Genomic DNA, 20,681 nt, shown 5'->3' with positions numbered 1-20,681 from the left:
AACATTTTCTCTAGGTTGCTGACATCATTTTGTTCACCAATGTGTTGGCAAAACAGTCTACAATTCATCCAAGAAATACACCAGGGGCGCACACACATATCAAAAGACACGTGGTGTCAAAGGTTTATTTCAGAATTCCCAGCCGAACCAGTGAGCTCGTCTGTTTGAGTAAGAACACGGCTTACCAGAAGGATTTTTTTTAACTCAAAATAGTTGGACAGAGATAAAACGAAGAAAGATGATACATGTAGGCTGACACATTCTCAAAGCGAAATCTCTGGGCCCATCAGTCGCTCCTCGGCTAACTCCTTGAGCCTCTGTGTCACCTTCTCAGCAACACGCAGGTAGGCTTGCGCCGATGCAGAGTCGGGTGATGATACCACAATTGGTTTGCCTTCGTCTGAACCAGTTCGGATGTCAATTTCAAGAGGTATCTGTTGAGGTAAAATAAAGAAGGGTAAAATGAAGTTAGAAATGACTTGCCCCACAAAGGCACACAGAGAACAATACTGGAATGGCCAAGCAGAAAGCATAAGTCTGGGTGGACTAAAAAAGGATCAATGAAAACGACTAATCTGCCTTAAGATAACTCAACAGTAAAACTGAAAGTACCTGACTAGACTGTTACATTGTAAAAATTAACCCCCATTATCAGCATAAACAGATATGCAAGATGGTTGCCGTATGAAGTACATACCAATTAAATTGAACCATGGCAATCTGACACATTTCACTCACCTCGCCAAGAAACTTCATATCCATGTCTTCCGCAGTTCTCTGAGCTCCACCTTCCCCAAAAATGTAAGACTTCTCACCACACTTTGGGCACTTGAAGCAACTCATGTTCTCTACTAAGCCTAGAATCTGCCAAAATATACAGCTGAGTAATGCTGGGAAGAGTGGAAGATTCAGTGAAATATTGGACAATGGCACAGGCTAGAAATTTAAGCTAATTATTTTTCACTTGTGAAATGAATATGCCTACTGTGATTCGATTCAAATGAATAGATTGTGACAGTAATAAACTAACAATAATAACTGATGCTGGTTGGCAATAGCATTAGCAAATAAACAGCAAAATGAGCGGTGTGACAGGAATTATAATTCTATCTGAATTAGTATTTAATATCTAATACACGCAAGCAGCTAGAAACTAAGAAATAAGTACAGAAATCACAAACACAGAAGTTAAATAGAACATACAGGAACTTGGACTTTACGAAACATGTTTGCTCCTCTTCTAGCATCAATTAAAGCAATGTCTTGAGGAGTAGAAACAATTAAAGCACCTGCAGAAACAACATGTAAACAAATGCTTAAAAAAATGTACACCTTGGTGTTGAATCTTCATAGAACAGACATGTAAATACCAGATAACCGAAGCCTTTGGGACATTGATAGTTGAGCATCACCAGTGCCGGGGGGCATATCAACAACAAGAACATCTAGATTACCCCAGGCTACTCCCCTTGTCATCTTCTCAAGAGCACTCATTACCTGATACCAATAATTGTTTGGTGTTAGGGGATTCCATGTGATCAATGCATTTCTAACATAGCACATACCAATTCATTCCATGCTAGTACTATGAACTCTAAATAAGGTACAATGTAAAACTTAATAGTGGTAAACTTGTAATGACAAATAACTTCAAACTAGACAAACAATTCTGACATGCTTCCTGTTTCCACTATCGTACTTGTGCAGTAATATGCATGTTTCTAGTGATTCATTTATTTTTGTGTTTATTAAGGACGGCAACAGGACAGGAATGTTATTCAGACATCTGAAACAAGAAGTTAATGGAAACACGAGCAAAAACAAACCATAGGACCTCTCCAAACGATTGGTGCATCTTTGTCTACAAGAAATCCAATGGACATACATCGCACTCCATGGTTCTCAACTGGAATCATCTTCATGTCTACAAACCGAGAGAAGGTTACAGTCAACCAAAAGAGATGTGGCAACCATAAGCAAATGAGCAGGTAAATAATCAGCAACGAAGTTCAGAATTCTGGTAGTATAGGAAATCAGTGTCCACAAAATTATTAGTGACAGGGTGGGGGATAATAAAAGGCTTAGCCACCGAGCATCACAGTTCACATGTTAATCAGTACCCCCTCCGTTCCGAATTATAAGATGTTCTAACTTTTTTCCGTATCGGATGTATACAGACGCTTTTAGTGTGTTTGTTCACTTATTTCAGTCCGTACGTAGTCCATATTGAAATATCCAAAACGTTTTATAATTTGGAACAGAGGTGGTACTTGGAGACTCGTACAGAATTATATGCCCGAATAGCTCTATTCAACTCAACACATGTAGTGCAATGTTAAAATTGTGATAAGACCCCCGGCCATGGCGTCCGCAAGCGCTGACCCTGTCGAGCCCCGAGCGACCCTCTCCGGCGACCGCGTGTCCTCTGGCAGCCGCTGGTCGGACTTGGAGAGAGAGTCCTCGCTGCGCTCGTACAGCGACGTCGCGCGCGCTCCGCCGCCCCCCTCCGCCCCGCTGGCGCCCCCCGCCCCGCGGGCCACAGGCCCTGCTCGGGGGCACACCTCGACCCGCCTTGGTCCTCGCTCAGAGGTACACCGTGTATCCGGCGGAGTCCAAGTCGACGCCGATGGATATCAACAACCGCGCCCCAGGCATCGGCAGCGCCGCCCGCGCCAGGTCGAAGAGCCCAGCCCGCCCCCGCTGCGCCGGCGCAGCCCCTCCCCGGAGGAGGTCGCGGGACTCTGCTTCCGCTGCCTCGACCACCGCCACCGGGTGCGGGACTGCACCAACGACATCAGGTGCTGACGCTGCCTCGTCTCCGGCCATGACTCGCGCTCCTGCGACACCTTCGCCGCGCAGCCTCGCCCCACCACTGGCCGCGCCGGACCGGCCGTTCGGGAGCGCGCTCCAGTCCAAGCCCCCCCCCCCCCCGCCACCGCCCCCCTCGCCGCCTGTAGCCCAGCAGGTCGCCACGCCGGCGGCGCGCGTGCAGGAGCCAGTCCGTGTGATCATGGCGCACTCTGTCGAGATGGAAGAGGCCGAGGCGGTCTTGAGCCGCGCCATGGTTGCATGCATCACCGGCAACAGGCCGCGCGTGTCCGCCATCGAGGTCTCCGACGTGCTGCTTGCCAACTTTGACCTCGTCGACGGCGACTTCACCGTCCATGCCCACCATCCCGAGGACTTCCTAAGCCTCGCCCCATCACTGGCCGCGCCGGACCGGCCGTTCGGGAGCGCGCTCCAGTCCAAGCCCCCCCCCCCCCCGCCACCGCCCCCCTCGCCGCCTGTAGCCCAGCAGGTCGCCACGCCGGCGGCGCGCGTGCAGGAGCCAGTCCGTGTGATCATGGCGCACTCTGTCGAGATGGAAGAGGCCGAGGCGGTCTTGAGCCGCGCCATGGTTGCATGCATCACCGGCAACAGGCCGCGCGTGTCCGCCATCGAGGTCTCCGACGTGCTGCTTGCCAACTTTGACCTCGTCGACGGCGACTTCACCGTCCATGCCCACCATCCCGAGGACTTCCTAAGCCTCGCCCCATCACTGGCCGCGCCGGACCGGCCGTTCGGGAGCGCGCTCCAGTCCAAGCCCCCCCCCCCCCCGCCACCGCCCCCCTCGCCGCCTGTAGCCCAGCAGGTCGCCACGCCGGCGGCGCGCGTGCAGGAGCCAGTCCGTGTGATCATGGCGCACTCTGTCGAGATGGAAGAGGCCGAGGCGGTCTTGAGCCGCGCCATGGTTGCATGCATCACCGGCAACAGGCCGCGCGTGTCCGCCATCGAGGTCTCCGACGTGCTGCTTGCCAACTTTGACCTCGTCGACGGCGACTTCACCGTCCATGCCCACCATCCCGAGGACTTCCTAAGCCTCGCCCCATCACTGGCCGCGCCGGACCGGCCGTTCGGGAGCGCGCTCCAGTCCAAGCCCCCCCCCCCCCCGCCACCGCCCCCCTCGCCGCCTGTAGCCCAGCAGGTCGCCACGCCGGCGGCGCGCGTGCAGGAGCCAGTCCGTGTGATCATGGCGCACTCTGTCGAGATGGAAGAGGCCGAGGCGGTCTTGAGCCGCGCCATGGTTGCATGCATCACCGGCAACAGGCCGCGCGTGTCCGCCATCGAGGTCTCCGACGTGCTGCTTGCCAACTTTGACCTCGTCGACGACGACTTCACCGTCCATGCCCACCATCCCAAGGACTTCCTAATCCTATTCAGCTCCCAGGCAACCAAGTGCCGGCTGGACGGCAACCACTTCATCAACTCGCCACGCTTCTCCCTCTCCCTCAGGCCCTGGAGCAAGCTGGCTCACGCCGGTTTCGACGAGTTCGAGTTTTGCGTCGAGCTGGAGCTTCGTGGCATCCCTGCCCAGGCTTGGCACCTCTCCACCGCCGAGCACATCCTGGGAGCGAGCTGCTGGATTGAGCGCCTCCACCCCAACACACGCTCCAGGGCGGACCTGGCCACGTTCCGGCTGGCAGGGCGCACACATTGTCCAGACAGCATTCGCCGCAATGCCATTTTGGAGATTGTTGAGCAGATCCCCCCTGAGCTCCGACGCCTGAGCTCCGACGCACCAATCATCAAGACGCTCACATACCCTGTCGCCATCGCGCTGGCGCGGGTCGTGCCGACCGGCGCATCGTCCCTCGGCGCCCAACCTGGCGCTGGACAAGGTGGAGCGGGCATGTGCGATGATGCCGGCCGTGACCGCGCCCCCGGCCCAGGCAGGGCGCGTCGTCGTGGCCGTAAGCGCCGGCGTACGGATGCGCCACCTGCAGGCCGTGCGGATGGCATGGCCATGGATTCCGCCCTCTGGTGCTCCGGCAACTGCTTTGTCCGCGCGGATGGTGTGACCATGGCTCCATCTTGGCCAACCCCAGCCGCGATGGATGCACCGCCGCCCGTACAGCAACCTTGCCGCAGCATGGCCCCGTGGCCGGGTCAGCATGGGCCCACCAACCACCATCACGCTGCCAGAAAAGGAAGGGGAAGAGGAAAGCAAAAGAGGGCTTTGCCGGTGGACCAGGAGCGTAGCGACGCAGACAAAGCAGAGCCCCACAGGGCGATGACGAATGTGGCTGCTAGTGGCCCATCCTTGACCGTGGGAGCCTTGGTGCAGGAGCCAGCTAGCGACCCGTCATTGGTGGCAGCCACCCCAGAAGCATCTCCAGATCCAAATCAGGCCAAGATCACCGCAACCGAGGCGGATCACGAAAACCCCACGCCCGAGACGGATCGCGAGAGCCCCGTGCACAGCCCCATGCCTGGCTCGCCTGATCCGATGCGCTGCAGCGACCGGTCTGCCCTGAGCGTGGTGCCAGACTCCCAGCCAGAGGGACCAGCTATCCTGTCGGGGCAAAGTGTTGCCACGCTGACGCCAACATCTGTTGCGGGGCCAGACAAACCAGACCAACTCCATGCACGAGATGAGGAGGACAGGGGAGGGCAACCCACCGCTAGCGGTAGCCCCACCACCAGACAGGCCGAGCCCCACACCCCGGTGAGAATACTGCAAAGGCCTGCGGCCCAGCCCACGATCAATCCGCCCATGATGACAAGGCCCTCTGCGGATACGCCAGCCCCAACTAGCGTACAGCAAGACCAGCACAACTCTGCATCAGGGCGGTTCGCCTCCCCGCCGATCACGCTACGTCGATCCCGAGGCCGCGCAGCTCCGCCGCGCACTTGGACTTTGGGCGAGTTCCTGGCCGCCGCCACGAAGCACATCACCGCAGCCCTGCCTACCCCAGGGAGAAGACCACGGCGCCCGCTCAACTTCACTCCGCGGCGAGGCCGCTCGGCCAAGACAGCGGCCTCCCCGCCGGCGGCTCCGCTCACTGCTGAAAGAAGATCGCAAGTTCAGATCTTGCGCACCCTGGGAATAGTCGGGACAAGCCAGAAGATCACACCGGCTGAGATGAAGGCGTATGATGATCTGTTTGCAGCACCCATCCCACTCTCGGTGCTCACAGCCATCGCCGCTCTGGTTGACCGCGACATCCCTACGTGCATGGCCACTCCAGCAACTGTCCCGACAAGCAATGCTGCGGTACGCGCGCAATGAGCCGCACGCACACACCCCCTGTCAACCTGGTGTGCATGGATCACAACCTTAGACTTGTTGTTTGGAACGTGCGTGGCCTTAATGTGCGCACCCGACGCGCGGCGATCCGCTCGTTGATTGTAACCACCTCCGCCTCCATTGTTTGCCTTCAAGAAACAAAAATGGCGTTGATTTGCTCGTCGGTTGTTCTGGACACCCTGTGCTCCGAATTGATGACTACATGTACCTCCCGGCGCAAGGCACGCGGGGCGGCATCCTGCTTGCATGGAAGAGCAACAACGTGACCATCACGGATCCTTTGCTCACCATGAACGCTCTCATAGCCAAGGTGACCACGGCCACAGGTGCGCCCTGGTGGCTGTCGGTCGTCTACGGTCCCCAGGAAGATGTAGACAAGATTGCATTCATGCAAGAACTGAGAGACGTGCGCGCGAGCTGCCTCGGGCCATGGATGGTGTGTGGAGACTTCAACTTAATCCTCCGTGACGAGGACAAGAGCAGGGGCAATCTGAACCGCCGCATGATGGGCCGGTTCCGCCGCCTCACCAATGACCTCATGCTGAAAGAGGTATACCTCAACGGACGGCGCTTCACGTGGTCAAATGAACAATCGCCGCCCACTTTGGTGCACTTGGACCGCGTACTCTGCACCTCGGATTGGGAAGGCGCGCACGCAGACTGCCACTTGCGTTGCCTCGCGTCCGTCGTGTCAGACCACAGCCCACTCCTGCTCGACTGCTCACCTACGCACACGGCGAGACGACGCTTCCATTTTGAAGACTACTGGATGCGCTTACCTGGATTCCAGGACACGGTGGCCACGGCATGGGGATCAGTCCATGACCCGGATCCTTTCCGTCGCATGATGTTGCCCTTACAGGCAACTGCGCGCATGCTCACGAGCTGGAGTGCCAAGGCCACCGGCTGCATACGGGACAAGATGGCGATCTCCCGCGAGCTCATCTCACGATTCGACAAGGCCCAAGAGGATCGCCTGCTATCACCCCCGGAGGACTGGTTACGCAAGCAGATCAAGATCGCATACCTCGGACTGGCCTCCCTTGAGCGCACCATAGCCAGGCAGCGTGCCTGCATCACCACGCTCAAAGAGGGTGACGCCAACACGGCCTTCTTCCACAGGCAATGCTCATACCGTCGACAGAAGAATCACATCCACGCCCTTACCGTCGACGGCCAGGTTATCACCGGCCAAGAGGAGATGGCGCAGGCAGCATTCGCCCACTTCGACGAGCTCTTTGGCTGCCCTGCCGCACGCGATTGCTCGCTGGACCTCGAGCACCTCATCGAGCCTTGCGACCTGGCAGGCCTCGACGAGCCGTTCAGCCCCGAGGAAATATGGAACGCCATCAAGCTCCTGTCGGCTCGCAAAGCTCCCGGGCCGAACGGGTTTACTGCTGAGTTCGTCAGGGCCTGTTGGGGCACCATCCGGCAAGATTTCCTGGACGTCTTTCAGCAGCTATTTGAGTTGCGAAGCCGAGGTTTCTACAAGCTTAACCAGGCACTACTGACCCTGATCCCCAAGCATGCCAATGCCAACGAACTATGCGACTACCGCCCGATTTGTTTGATACATCTCGTGGCCAAAATATTCACGAAGGTGATATCCCTCCGACTTGCACCCAGAATTGGCGGCTTGGTCAGTCCAAACCAAAATGCGTTCATCCCAGCAAGAAGCCTCCACGACAACTTCGTTCTGGTCAAGCAATCTCTCAAACTGCTGCACCAGCTCAAGGCCCCGCGGATTATGCTCAAATTGGACCTCACGCGGGCCTTTGATTCCCTATCGTGGCCATTCCTCTTTGAGGTTCTTGGACAGTATGGATTCGGGCCTCGATTCAGGGAGTGGATAGCAATCCTCCTCACAACATCCAGCACCCGCGTCATGGTCAACGGCGAACCCGGCCCACCAATCTGGCTACGATGTGGTCTGCGCCAGGGTGACCCCATGTCCCCGCAGCTCTTTGTGCTCACGGTCGACACCCTCAGCCGCCTCGTGCGACGCGCCCACGACTACAGAATACTACAGCCGCTGCACCCCTGACGAGCTATTCCGGCGATCTCACTATACGCCGATGATGCGATGATATTCTGCCATGCCACCCAGGACGACGTGGCAGCCATCAAGGGCATCTTAACCCTGTTTGGCCAAGCAAGTGGACTCCGGGTGAATTATGCAAAGAGCTCAGCTACCATCCTCCATGGCGAACCCACGACGGCCGAGGTGATCACCCAACTTGGATGCCCGGTGGTTGAGCTGCCCATCACCTACCTTGGTATACCGTTAACACTCCGCCGACCCTCTGCCGCACAGTTACAGCCCCTTGTCGACTCGGTGGCCGCCCGGCTCCCGACATGGAAAGCTTGGCTCATGAACAAAGCCGAAAGGCTCGCACTAGTCAAGTCGGTGCTGAGTGCTATCCCAGTCCACCAGCTGCTCGCCTTTGCCCCGCCCAAGAAGACACTAAAGCAGCTAGAGAAAATCCAGCGGGGTTTTTTGTGGGCCGGCCGCGCCATCGCCAACGGAGGAAACTGTCATGTCAATTGGCGCCGCGCCTGCCGCCCCGTGGAATATGGTGGCCTTGGGATCCGAGACCTGGAGCGCGCAGGCCTTGCACTACGGCAGCGATGGATGTGGCTCGCCCGCACGGACACTGACCGCGCATGGCAAGGCCTTGATCTCCAGTTCTCCAAGGAGGAGCGTGCACTGTTCTTCGCATCCACTACTATGATGCTCGGCGATGGCCGGACAGCACTCTTCTGGGACGACCGATGGATCAGCGGCCAATCTGTCCATGAGATCGCCCCCTGCTATACCAATGCATACCCAAGCAGCGACGCAAGACGGGAACAGTGGCCGATGGACTCAACGGGAACACTTGGGCCCGAGACATTCAAGGAACCATCGGGATACACGAGATTGGCCAGTACCTGATGCTATGGCAGGCGATACAGCACTTCACCCTATCGGAAGAACCCGACCGGCTGCTTTGGAGATGGACAACAAGCGCTACATATTCGGCCCAATCTTGCTATGCAGCCACCTTCCAGGGATCTACACGCTGCCACTCGTGGAAGCTGATTTGGAAGAGTTGGGCGCCACCCCGCGTCAAATTCTTCCACTGGCTTGCCTACCAGGACCGATGTTGGACGGCGTCAAGACTTGCTAGCCGCGGCCTGCAGCACCACCCTAGGTGCCTCCTCTGCGATCAAGACCCGGAGACCATCCAACATCTGCTACTGGCATGCCCGTTTGCTAAGCAGATCTGGCACCTCATCCTGGACTTGACGCACATCCCTGCCCAAACGCCGGCCAATGACACCACCTTGATGGACTGGTGGCTGCGGGCGAAGGCGCAAACCCCTCCAACGCTGCACAAAGCTCTGCAATCAATCACACTGCTCGTTCCCTGGATGATCTGGAAACAGAGGAACGAGTGCGTCTTCGACAATGCAAGGCCCTCGATAGATGCGCTAGTTGATAGGATTAAAGACGAGGCCAAATGTTGGGCACAAGCTGGGGCACAGGGGCTGCGAGTAGTCTTGCCCGCCTCCTGGGATGTCCACTGATCGGAGGAGCTAGGACCCTGTAAATATAACCTCCTAGGAGGCATGTACTCCCCCAACTTTTCAATGCAATGAAACGCAAAATCGCTTTGCGTTTTCTCGAAAAAATTGTGATAAACACAATATGTTTTTCCGCAAATTGTGACTGCCTGAGACCCTGAAGTTATAGTTTGTCAGATGGATTTGATTAAAAGGGTGAGTCACCATAAGCTTGAAGCCTTGAACTGGCCTTAAAATACTGATATGGCCAATATGCTCACATACTTAAATGAAAGTAGCAAGCCTGATCCACACGCAAACTGAAGGACCATTCAGTAAGGAAAATATTGGCATGCCTGGGTGTTATTGGCCTGATGATAATGGGAACTGATTTCAAACAAATAATTACATTGTTTCAAGTAATTCTCAATATTTTAATAGACATAGACCATCTGAGTTTACTGCTTCATTCAGAACATAGAGTAATAGGGAGTTCTCTTCAGGTCTTTCTGCATAAAATGTTTTACTACCATAAATTTTGTGTTGAAACCAACATTATTCAAATATAAATCAAAACTATATTATGCACAAAAATGTGTGGAAACAATAATATTTTATCTGTTAGCATCTTAGAATATGTAGCAGTACCAGGACAAAAGGAAAATCTTGTAACTCACAATAACAAAAATGCTAGCTAGTTATTGTAGATTTAACTTTTGAGGCAAAAAATATAACATGTTTGTATGGCAAATCTGCATATGTTGAGAGAGGTACAGCTGGTAGTGTAGTGATACCTTCACTTACTTCAGGCTTTTCATGCAGATGCATCATTGTGGGAATGGATGGTCCATATATGTCAGCATCTAGCAAACCAACCTTAAGCTTAAACTCCTTCGCAAGTGCTACAGCAATGTTAACTGTAACAAAACAAGTACCAGATACAAGGAGCATTTTATCAAATAAGTGATATGCCTCTCCATTTCTGCACAAGAATCATAAGTTGTTTATCTTGATTCAGTATAAGTTTGGTTCATGACAGTTTCCATGAAAAGTAAAGGGAAAGTATGCACCTATATCATTGGCATCTAGCTCTTCAGAGCGGAACATTACGTTGAATACCTTAACCGGAATCAATTCTACTTAATGATAGTTAATGGTCATATATCAAGTCTAGCATCATTGCTGCTTCCAGGTGAATTTACAGTTTTTTTCCCTTTTAGGAAGTATATATGAATTCTAGAATCCTAATGCATTTTCCGATATACAACCTCTGTAACTTAATGTAAAACGTTTTTGCAGTTTAATTTGAAAAGAAGAAACCAAAAACGAACCTGCAGTGGTGGACTTGCCGACACCGCCTTTCCCCGAGGCGACAGCAATGATGTCACTTACGCCACTGATTGACAGCCCGCCCTTTGGGGCGGCGCTGTAGCATCTCCTGCTACCAAGCAACCCCTATAAAAAGCAGGACTGTGAGCACATTTCCAGAAAGCAATTCGGTGGAATGAGCAAGAAATGGACGCAAATGTGCAGCGGCCTCCTGGGGGAAAATTGAATCATTTGGCAGCTATAGGAGAAGAGCTGTGGTCTCACCGAGCGAGAGGCAATCCGGAGCATCGGGAAGAAACAGCCCTGCCGGAAAGAGAACGTAGGTTCTTCTTTTCCCCTTCTCTGTTACTGGGACGGTGTGGTGGGAGGAGGTATGGGAAGACTGGTGGTGGGCGGGAGAGGTCGCGGATTCGCTAGGTTGAGGTGGCACGAGGAGTCCTGCAGGAGCGGCGGCACCAGAAGGGATCCGGTGGAAGTCGACGGCGGCGACCTTCCAGGAGGCGGCGGCGTCTGTGACGGGAAGGGTGTTTCGTTGGTTCGACTTGGATGGCAGACGGTGAGGGAGCCGCGGCTTGGGCCATATGGGCCGTACGCCCGTGCCTCATGGACCAGCCCACGGGCACATAATCTCACGGGCCTGGCACAGCACATGATTAAAAGGGCCAGGCCGGACTTCTGCCCGTCACGGATCAAGGCCGATCCCCCCGAGGCCAAGACTTCAGGTGGATCCTATTTGACGCTCGTTAGCGTCAGAACATTGTGGCTTCGCTGAAGCCAGCGTTTAGACGGGCCGGCCCTTTTCGACTCTTGTGTACTACTGTTTCAAGTCCTTTTCGCCCTTCTCTGCTTCCTTCTTTTCCTCTCTTTCTCGTCTCGCTTCCCCAGCCGGCGTTTCTCTTCTCTCTTCGCTTGCTTCTTCTCTGTATCTTCGTGACTCCCCGGCCGGCGTTTTCTCTTCGCGGAATTGGTTGCCGCCATGGCTGCGCAAGGTTCGTTGTTCATCTCCCATCTTTTCCATGGCGGATTTGAGAAGCAGGTTGTAGTTACTGTTTCGGTCTCGACCCATTTAGTTCTACGATTATGGTTTCGTATGGAGTGGGGAGCTGGTTGATGCGGCTCTGTTCGTTCGATCTGCTAGGGATTGCTTTGTTTTGGTTGGAATTCGTCCCTGTTTCTTGACCCCTAGATCAATCTCGTGCTCCTTTTTGGTAGGAATTGGTGATCCAAGTAGTTGATGTGTTCGATCTGGTTGGGGTTGCTCATCACAGTAGTTGTTTTGCTCGATTTTGGTAGGGATTGCTCATCCTAGTTGTTTTTTTGTTCGTTCTGGTAGGGATTACTCATACTAGTTGTCGGTTTGTGTGATTTTTGGAAATACTTCGGTGCTCATACCAGTAGTTGGTGCTTGCATTTGTTTTTATGTGAAGAATTGGTCATCACAGTACTTGGTTTCTTAAGGAAAAAGTATGTCCACTCTGTCCATGACTTATGAACAATTTTTCTGTGACGAAAAGGTTAAAAATAGTGTTTGGTTTACAGATTTTGTTTTGTTGTTTGACCTGAACTCATATGAGTCTTAAGTAATCACATTCCTTTTTTAATAGGTTACTTGTTAGCAATTCATTTGTATATTATCTATCAGCTTTTCTTGCACTATCTTCACTTTTGGTGTTGTTTTATGACTCTGAGTTTTATACCTTCCTCTATTTCTTTTTCTAGGGCAAAATGTTCCTGTACGGTCCACTGCGACTTTCTGGTCACGGTTTTTCGTTGGGCCAAAGTTGTTAGTAAGATGTCTCCTTTGCAGAGAAGCTTTATGCTAGACTAATTCAAACATCTTCTGAATGTGCGCAGACATGGATTTGTTGCAATGGTTAGCAAAGCATATGCGCTATGGTTAAGTAGGCATTTTCTAGCACAACAACAAAGTCCTTCATATCGCCGGTTGACATATGCGCTATGGAAGAACAATCTGGTCCAGTTGGCTTCCTGAGTCTAGAATTAGAGTAGATCGAGTGAAATGTAAAAGCGAAACCTCTCAATCTGAACACTAGTTGGTGCTTGGATGTGTTTCGTTTCTCACAAATTTGGCAGTTCTGATGTGATGATGTTCTTCCATAGTTAGTGAAGTTTGGTCCCCAAATAGTATGTGCAAGGTGATTCATAGTGTTATTTCGTTAAGCAATTTTCCTTATTCTGCATGGGTGCTATTTTTTCAATCATTCTCAATCTGAACATGACATATGTCTTCCATATGCAGTGAAGTTTGGTCCCATATTTTTATAAGAAAAGGTGAAACAAAGTGATGTTTCCTTTTGTGCTGGGTGGTTCTAATTTTATTGCCTTTTGCAGAGTTTGCCATGCAGAATATCATCTACTTCAGCATGGTTCTAATTAACTTGTCATTATGTGTATTTGTTTCTTACTTAATCAACTTTCAGCGTAAAAAGGAATTTTTTATGTTTATTAACATTCCAACATTTGGTCACCGTCTATTAAACTTATTCACTTTCTGTTCAACTAAATTCTTAAGAGTTCATTCGTTCCATATTTTTGTTTAACCTATTAAAGTCTATTGTTCAATTTTGGTAGGCCTTAAACATTTTTAATGTACGTTGAAAATTTTTGAATACACATTGAACATTTTGTGTAATCGATGCTGAACAATTTCTGAATACACACTGAACATTTTTGTGTAATATACGTTGAACACATTCTTAATATGCGAGAACAATTTTATAATGCATAGTTAATGTTTTTTTAAATATACCATGAACAATTTTGTAATATACGATGAATATTTTTGTATAAAATATGGAACATTTGTTTGCGACAAAAAACTGAATATTTGTTTTTAATAGGTTAAATAGAAAAAAACAAATTTGAACGTTTGTTAAACATTTTTATTAATTGCCTGGATTTTTTGTTCAATATATTTACATATCTCTTTTTTGTTCAAATTGTTAACAAAAAAGATGTTCAACTACTTATTTATGGTTGAACAATTGTTTATTAAACCTGTTTCATTCGGCTCAACATTTGTCAAATCAATTCTTGTTCATTCCATTCTTTAAACTTGTTCATTAAAAAGGTTCAGCTACTTTTATTATTAAAGAAATTCATGAGAAGTTCTTATATCACATAGTCAATTGTAAAGACAATGAAATTCAACTACCACTGGTGAAATCATTCCTGCATGAACATGTACACATTAATCTTATTCAACATTTTACAGCAATAGAGGGTTGTTAGATATGATTTTGTGGCCTAACTTTATTTAATTTCTTCCTTTTCTTCAGCGATTCCGCATATTCAAATTAATCTCATGAGGAACATATTTTCCTTGGAAATACAATAGTGGTGCATAAGCCTACTTTTGCTGATATTACGAGTAATCTTTTTTTCTTCACACTTGATAATGTTCTTTTCCAACAATTAACATAAATTAAATTGTTACAGGTGCACAGAGACATGGATGAACAGATGTACAAGTGGATAGAATTACAAATGCAAAGAGAGCCAACAAATATCTGCCCACTTGTGAAACTAGTTTTTTCTGTGAGAAAATTTATTCCATTCTGTAGCAAGTTGTGCCAAAACAATGTTTCTGCTGATTCTTTTTGTCTCTGAATATTGTAACAACACAAGAATTTACCCTTCACTTTACTCTTCAATTTTATATATACACTGAACATTTGTTTTTTTTCTCATTCTAATTACTCTTCAAATTACTAGAAGATATATTGCTGCAAATTCAGAACCAACAATTAGTACAAATTCTTGTACTAAAAGTTGTTGATTCTTATTATTATCCTCAGGTCTGCATTTCTCACTGTACAAATGCAGAAACAAAATTATTGTACAAACTTTTGAAACAACTGAAACAGTCACGAAAAAGTTCAGGAAACAGCCACGAAAAGGTACAGGAAACAGCCACGAAAAAGTTCAGGAAGCAGTGTACACGTTTTTTTTTTTGAGAATTGGGAAGCAGCGTACACTTCTTTTTTTAGCAACGGAAGCAGCGTACACGTACGCGAAGCAGTATGAAAACAGCCACGACAACGTTCGAATTAACAAACGGGGCAAACTTAGTTAACGGGCCGCGAACAAGCCAGCCCGCAAACAACCTCTATCAGCGAAACCTCCTCAACTTGATGCTCGCGAGCGTCGAGCAGGAGCTCTCAAGACTTCAGACACGAAATCCCTAATTAGGATCCAGGTCGATCTTGCAAATGTCACTCCCATCTGCCACTTCTCGCAACCCGAAAGTTTATTCAAAATGTTGTATTGCTTGAATCGTCCGTCTAAATTCTGAACGTTTTCTCTGTTGGATTTCTCGTGTCGAGATCTCTAAACTAGATTACATGTTAATAGGTTCGATGAATTTTTATGAAAAAAGACGGAAGAGAAAAACCGGAGCTAGAAGCACGAATTTTCCTACTTTTGCTGTGCTTTCTCCTGGAACCAAATTTGTGCTCTCACGGGAAGCAAATCTGTGTGCTTCTTGTAGAAGCCAAAAAAAAGAATGCACTTTTTTGCCCTTTTTGAGAGGCACATCTGTGCTTCTCGCAGAAGAAAATTTGTGCCTTCGGGAGAACCAATTTTGTGCTTCACGTGTAAACAAAAAACACATATTTTTTCTTTTTGAGAGGCATAGTTGTGCTTCTCGCGGAAGCAAATTTGTGCTTCTTCTAAAAAAAGCAATCCCTCCTCTTTTTCAAGAGGCACAATTGTGCTTCCCGCGAAAGAAAATCTATGTCTCAACGAGAAGCAAATCTATGTTTCTTGTGAAAGAAAATATTTATTTATTTTTTGAGAGGCACATAGGCACAGTTGCGCTTCTCACGGAAACAAATCTATGCCTTCATGAGAAGCAAATATGTGCTTATCATGGAAGAAAAAAATCAGCGCAATTTTTTTCTCAAAAACCTTGGAAAACCAAGTACCCAAAAAACCTAGAAAAAACATCTAAAACGCGTATAGAAAAAAAAAATCCCGAGGGAGCGCCCAATATGCGACACGTGACGGTGGCTAAACACACCACTTGTCGCGCTCTCAGCGCACCAAAGTGACCCTCGCGGTGCTCCCGTAAGGGGTGCCCCTTAACTAGTTGCTCTCCTTAAGGCCGGACACGGCATGACCTTTTTAATCGCGGGCCTTTTATAGGGCTATTTTGACCTTTTCAGGGCATGGTGTTTTGGTCTTTTAGGTTTTTGAAAATCTTTTTAAGGATGGTTTTGGCATTTTTAGCTAGGCTTCATGGCAAAGCACAACCGTGCTTTTCGAAAAGTAAAAAAGCACAACTATGCTTCTATGAATTGTGCTTCATAGAAAGTGAAAGTATATTTGTGCTTTTGATGAGGCCGTGAGGCACACTTGTGCTTCCCGAAAAGTAAAAAAATACAATTATGCTTTTGAAAATAAATAAATAAAAAACACACTCGTGCTTCTGTTTTTTTCGTATTTTTTGTTCCAGTTTTATTTCTGGTTTCACTTTTTTCCTCTTTCCGGATTTCCCCTGGGGTTTTCAATTTTTTTAGATTTTTTTGTCCAAATCTATTAACATGGGATCTGGTTTCAAAGATCTCGACGCGAAAAACACAACAAGAAAATGGTTTATAATTTGGACGCATGGTTCAAAAGATAAAACATTTTGAAAAAAATGAATGATTAAGGCAATGCTACCTCTTGAGCATTGCGTTGGATTTCCCCGAAGAGTAGAGGATGATGCAGTAAAGTAGGGTAAGTATTTCCCTCAGTTTTTGAGAACCAAGGTATCAATCTAGTAGGAGGCTACGCGTGAGTCCCTCGTACCTACACAAAAACAATATCTCAACGCAACCAACGCGCTTAGGGGTTCTCAATCCCTTCACGCTCACTTACGAAAGTGAGATCTGATAAAGATGATAAATAATATTTTTGGTATTTTTGGTATAGACATGCAAAGTGAAAAGTAAAAGGCAAAGTAAAAAAGCAAAGCAATAATAAAGTGATGGAGATTGATATGATGAGAAAGAGACCCGGGGGCCATAGGTTTCACTAGTGGCTTCTCTCAAGAGCATAAGTATTCTACGGTGGGTGAACAAATTACTGTTGAGCAATTGACAGAATTGAGCATAGTTATGAGAATATCTAGGTATGATCATGTATATAGGCATCATGTCCGAGACAAGTAGACCGACTCCTGCCTCCATCTACTACTATTACTCCACTCATCGACTACTATCCAGCATGCATCTAGAGTATTAAGTTAAAAACAGAGTAACGCCTTAAGCAAGATGACATGATGTAGAGGGATAGTTTCATGCAATATGATAAAAACCCCATCTTGTTATCCTCGATGGCAACAATACAATATGTGCCTTGCTGCCCCTTCTGTCACTGGGAAAGGACACCGCAAGATCGAATCCAAAGCTAAGCACTTCTCCCATGGCAAGAAAAACCAATCTAGTAGGCCAAACCAAACTAATAATTCGAAGAGAGTTGCAAAGATAACAAATCATACATAAAAGAATTCAGAGAAGATTCAGATATTATTCATAGATAGACTGGATCATAAACCCACAATTCATTGTTCTCAACAAACACACCGCAAAAAGAAGATTACATCGAATAGATCTCCATGAGAGAGGGGGAGAACATTGTATTGAGATCGAAAAAGAGAGAAGAAGCCATCTAGCTACTAACTATGGACCCATAGGTCTGAAGTAAACTACTCACACTTCATCAGAGGGGCTTGGATGATGATGTAGAAGCCCTCCGTGATCGATGCCCCCTCCGGCGGAGCTCCGGAACAGGCCCCAAGATGGAATCTCGTGGATACAGAAAGTTGCGGCGGTGGAATTAGGTTTTTGGCTCCGTATCTGATCGTTTGGGGGTACGTAGGTATATATAGGAGGAAGGAGTACGTCGGTGGAGTTTCGAGGGGCCCACGAGGCAGGGGGGCGCGCCCTCCATCCTCGTGACCGCCTCGTGGCTTTCTTGACGGAGGGTCCAAGTCTCCTGGGTCTTATCTAATGAGAAAATCGCGTTCTCGAAGGTTTCATTTCTTTTGGACTCCGTTTGATATTCTGTTTCTCCGAAACACTGAAATAGGCAAAAAACAACAATTCTGGGCTGGGCCTCCGGTTAATAGGTTAGTCCCAAAAATAATATAAAAGTGAAAAATAAAGCCCAATATAGTCCAAAACAGTAGGTAATATAGCATGGAGCAATCAAAAATTATAGATACATTGGAGACATATCAAGCATCCCCAAGCTTAATTCCTGCTCGTCCTCGAGTAGATAAATGATAAAAACAAAATTTTTGATGCGAAGTGCTACTTGGCATAATTTCAATGTAAATCTTCTTAATTGTGGTATGAATATTCAGATTCAAAAGATTCAAGACAAAAGTTCATGTTGACATAAAAATAATAATACTTCAAGCATACTAACAAAGCAATTATATCTTCTCAAAATAACATGGCCAAAGAAAGCTATCCCTACAAAATCATATAGTCTGGCTATGCTCTATCTTCACCACACAAAGTATTTAAATCATGCACAACCCTAATGACAAGCCAAGCAATTGTTCCATACTTTTGACATTTTCAAAACTTTTTCGATCTTCACGCAATACATGAGCGTGAGCCATGGATATAGCACTATATGTGGAATAGAATGGTGGTTGTGGAGAAGACAAAAAAGGGGAAGATAGCTCACATCAACTAGGCGTATCAACGAGCTATGGAGATGCCCATCAATAGATATCAATATGAGTGAGTAGGGATTGCCATGTGATACGTCTCCAACGTATCTATAATTTTTGATTGCTCCATGCTATATTATCTACTGTTTTGGACTATATTGGGCTTTCCTATTAACCAGAGGCCCAACCCAGAATTGCTGTTTTTTGCCTATCTCAGTGTTTCGAAGAAACGGAATATCAAACGGAGTCCAAACGGAATGAAACCTTCGGGAACATAATTTTCTCATCGAACGTGATCCAGGAGACTTAGACCCTACGCCAAGGCATCAGAGAGGCGGTCACGAGGGTGGGGGGCGCCCCCCTAGGGCGCGCCCCCCTGCCTCGTGGGCCCCTCGGAGCTCCACCGACGTACTCCTTCCTCCTATATATATACCTACGTACCCCCAAACGATCAGAACAGGGAGCCAAAAACCTAATTCCACCGCCACAACTTTCCGTATCCACGAGATCCCATCTTGGGGCCTGTTCCGGAGCTCCGCCGGAGAGGGCCGTCATCACGGAGGGCTTCTACATCATCATAGCCTCTCCGATGAAGTGTGAGTAGTTTACCTCAGACCTTCGGGTTCATAGTTAGTAGCTAGATGGCTTCTTCTCTCTTTTTGGATCTCAATACAAAGTTTGAAGGAAATATGCCCTAGAGGCAATAATAAAGTTATTATTTATTTCCTTATATCATGATAAATGTTTATTATTCATGCTAGAATTGTATTAACCGGAAACAAAATACTTGTGTGAATACATAGACAAACAAAGTGTCACTAGTATGCCTCTACTTGACTAGCTCGTTAATCGAAGATGGTTATGTTTCCTAACCATAAACAAAAGAGTTGTTATTTGATTAACGGGATCACATCATTAGGAGAATGATGTGATTGACATGACCCATTCCATTAGCTTAGCACCCGATCGTTTAGTATGTTGCTATTGCTTTCTTCATGACTTATACATGTTTCTATGACTATGAGATTATGCAACTCCCGTGTGCCAGAGGAACACTTTGTGTGCTACCAAACGTCACAACGTAACTGGGTGATTATAAAGGAGCTCTACAGGTGTCTCCAAAGGTACATGTTGGGTTGGCGTATTTCGAGATTAGGATTTGTCACTCCGATTGTCGGAGAGGTATCTCTGGGCCCTCTCGGTAATGCACATCACTTAAGCCTTGCAAGCATTGCAACTAATGAGTTAGTTGCAGGATGATGTATTACAGAACGAGTAAAGAGACTTGCCGGTAACGAGATTGAACTAGGTATTGGATACCGACGATCGAATCTCGGGCAAGTAACATACCGATGACAAAGGGAACAACGTATGTTGTTATGCGGTCTGACCGATAAAGATCTTCGTAGAATATGTAGGAGCCAATATGGGCATCCAGGTCCCGCTGTTGGTTATTGACCGGAGACGTGTCTCGGTCATGTCTACATTGTTCTCGAACCCGTAGGGCCCGCACGCTTAAGGTTTTGATGACAGTTATATTATGAGTTTATGAGTTTTGATGTACCGAAGGAGTTCGGAGTCCCGGATGAGATCGGGGACATGACGAGGAGTCTCGAAATGGTCGAGACGTAAAGATTGATATATTGGACGACTATATTCGGACATCGCAAAGGTTCCGAGTGATTCGGGTATTTTTCAGAGTACCGGGTAGTTACGGGAGAAGCAATGGGCCTTGATGGGCTTTAGTGGGAAGAGGAGAAAGGGCCAAGGGGCTGCTGCGCCCCCCTCCCCTCTAGTCCGAATTGGACTAGGGAAAAAGGGGCCGGCCACCTCTCCTTCTCCTCCACTTCCTTCTCCCTTCCTCCCCTCTTGGTGGACTCCTACTAGGACTTGGAGTCCTAGTAGGACTCCACATCCTGGCCGCACCTAGCCTTGGCTGGCCTCCTCCTCCTCCATCCTTTATATACTGAGGCAAGGGGCACCCCATGAACACAAGTTGATCCACGTGATCTTATTCTTAGCCGTGTGCGGCGCCCCCAGCCACCATAG

At 48.4% G+C, this 20,681-nt stretch overlaps 1 protein-coding gene across 2 annotated transcripts; it reads right to left on the bottom strand.

The window, feature by feature from the left end:
• Positions 1-76: 76 nt before the first annotated feature.
• Positions 77-11,490, bottom strand: LOC125550573 (iron-sulfur protein NUBPL). Of its 2 annotated transcripts, XM_048713594.1 has the most exons (8): positions 11,207-11,490; positions 10,945-11,068; positions 10,408-10,530; positions 1,827-1,924; positions 1,371-1,497; positions 1,204-1,289; positions 739-864; positions 77-434 (listed from the first exon to the last, which is right to left on the bottom strand). In XM_048713594.1, the coding sequence occupies exons 1-8, from the start codon at positions 11,228-11,230 to the stop codon at positions 264-266; spliced, it is 879 nt and encodes a 292-aa protein (XP_048569551.1). In that variant the 5' UTR covers positions 11,231-11,490; the 3' UTR covers positions 77-263. The 2 variants fall into 2 exon arrangements, with proteins under 2 accessions (XP_048569551.1, XP_048569552.1); XM_048713595.1 differs by lacking the exon at positions 1,827-1,924 and having other exon boundaries at positions 10,418-10,530.
• Positions 11,491-20,681: the final 9,191 nt, after the last annotated feature.

This window comes from Triticum urartu, chromosome 4 (genome assembly GCF_003073215.2).
Source record: "Triticum urartu cultivar G1812 chromosome 4, Tu2.1, whole genome shotgun sequence".
Taxonomy (NCBI): Eukaryota; Viridiplantae; Streptophyta; class Magnoliopsida; order Poales; family Poaceae; genus Triticum; species Triticum urartu.
The sequence above is the reverse complement of the archived record's forward strand: the minus strand, read 5'-3'. Positions and strand labels throughout refer to the sequence as shown.

What these genes read in the sequence shown, in the direction of transcription:
- LOC125550573 (XM_048713594.1), bottom strand. Translation starts at nt 11,230, where the DNA reads ATGCTCCGGATTGCCTCTCGCTCG. An exon ending in CGGCAAGTCCACCACTGCAG is followed by an intron (nt 10,531 to 10,944) that starts GTTCGTTTTTGG and finishes GTTTTGTTACAG; the next exon opens with TTAACATTGCTGTAGCACTT. An exon ending in ATATGAAGTTTCTTGGCGAG is followed by an intron (nt 435 to 738) that starts GTGAGTGAAATG and finishes TTACCTCAACAG; the next exon opens with ATACCTCTTGAAATTGACAT.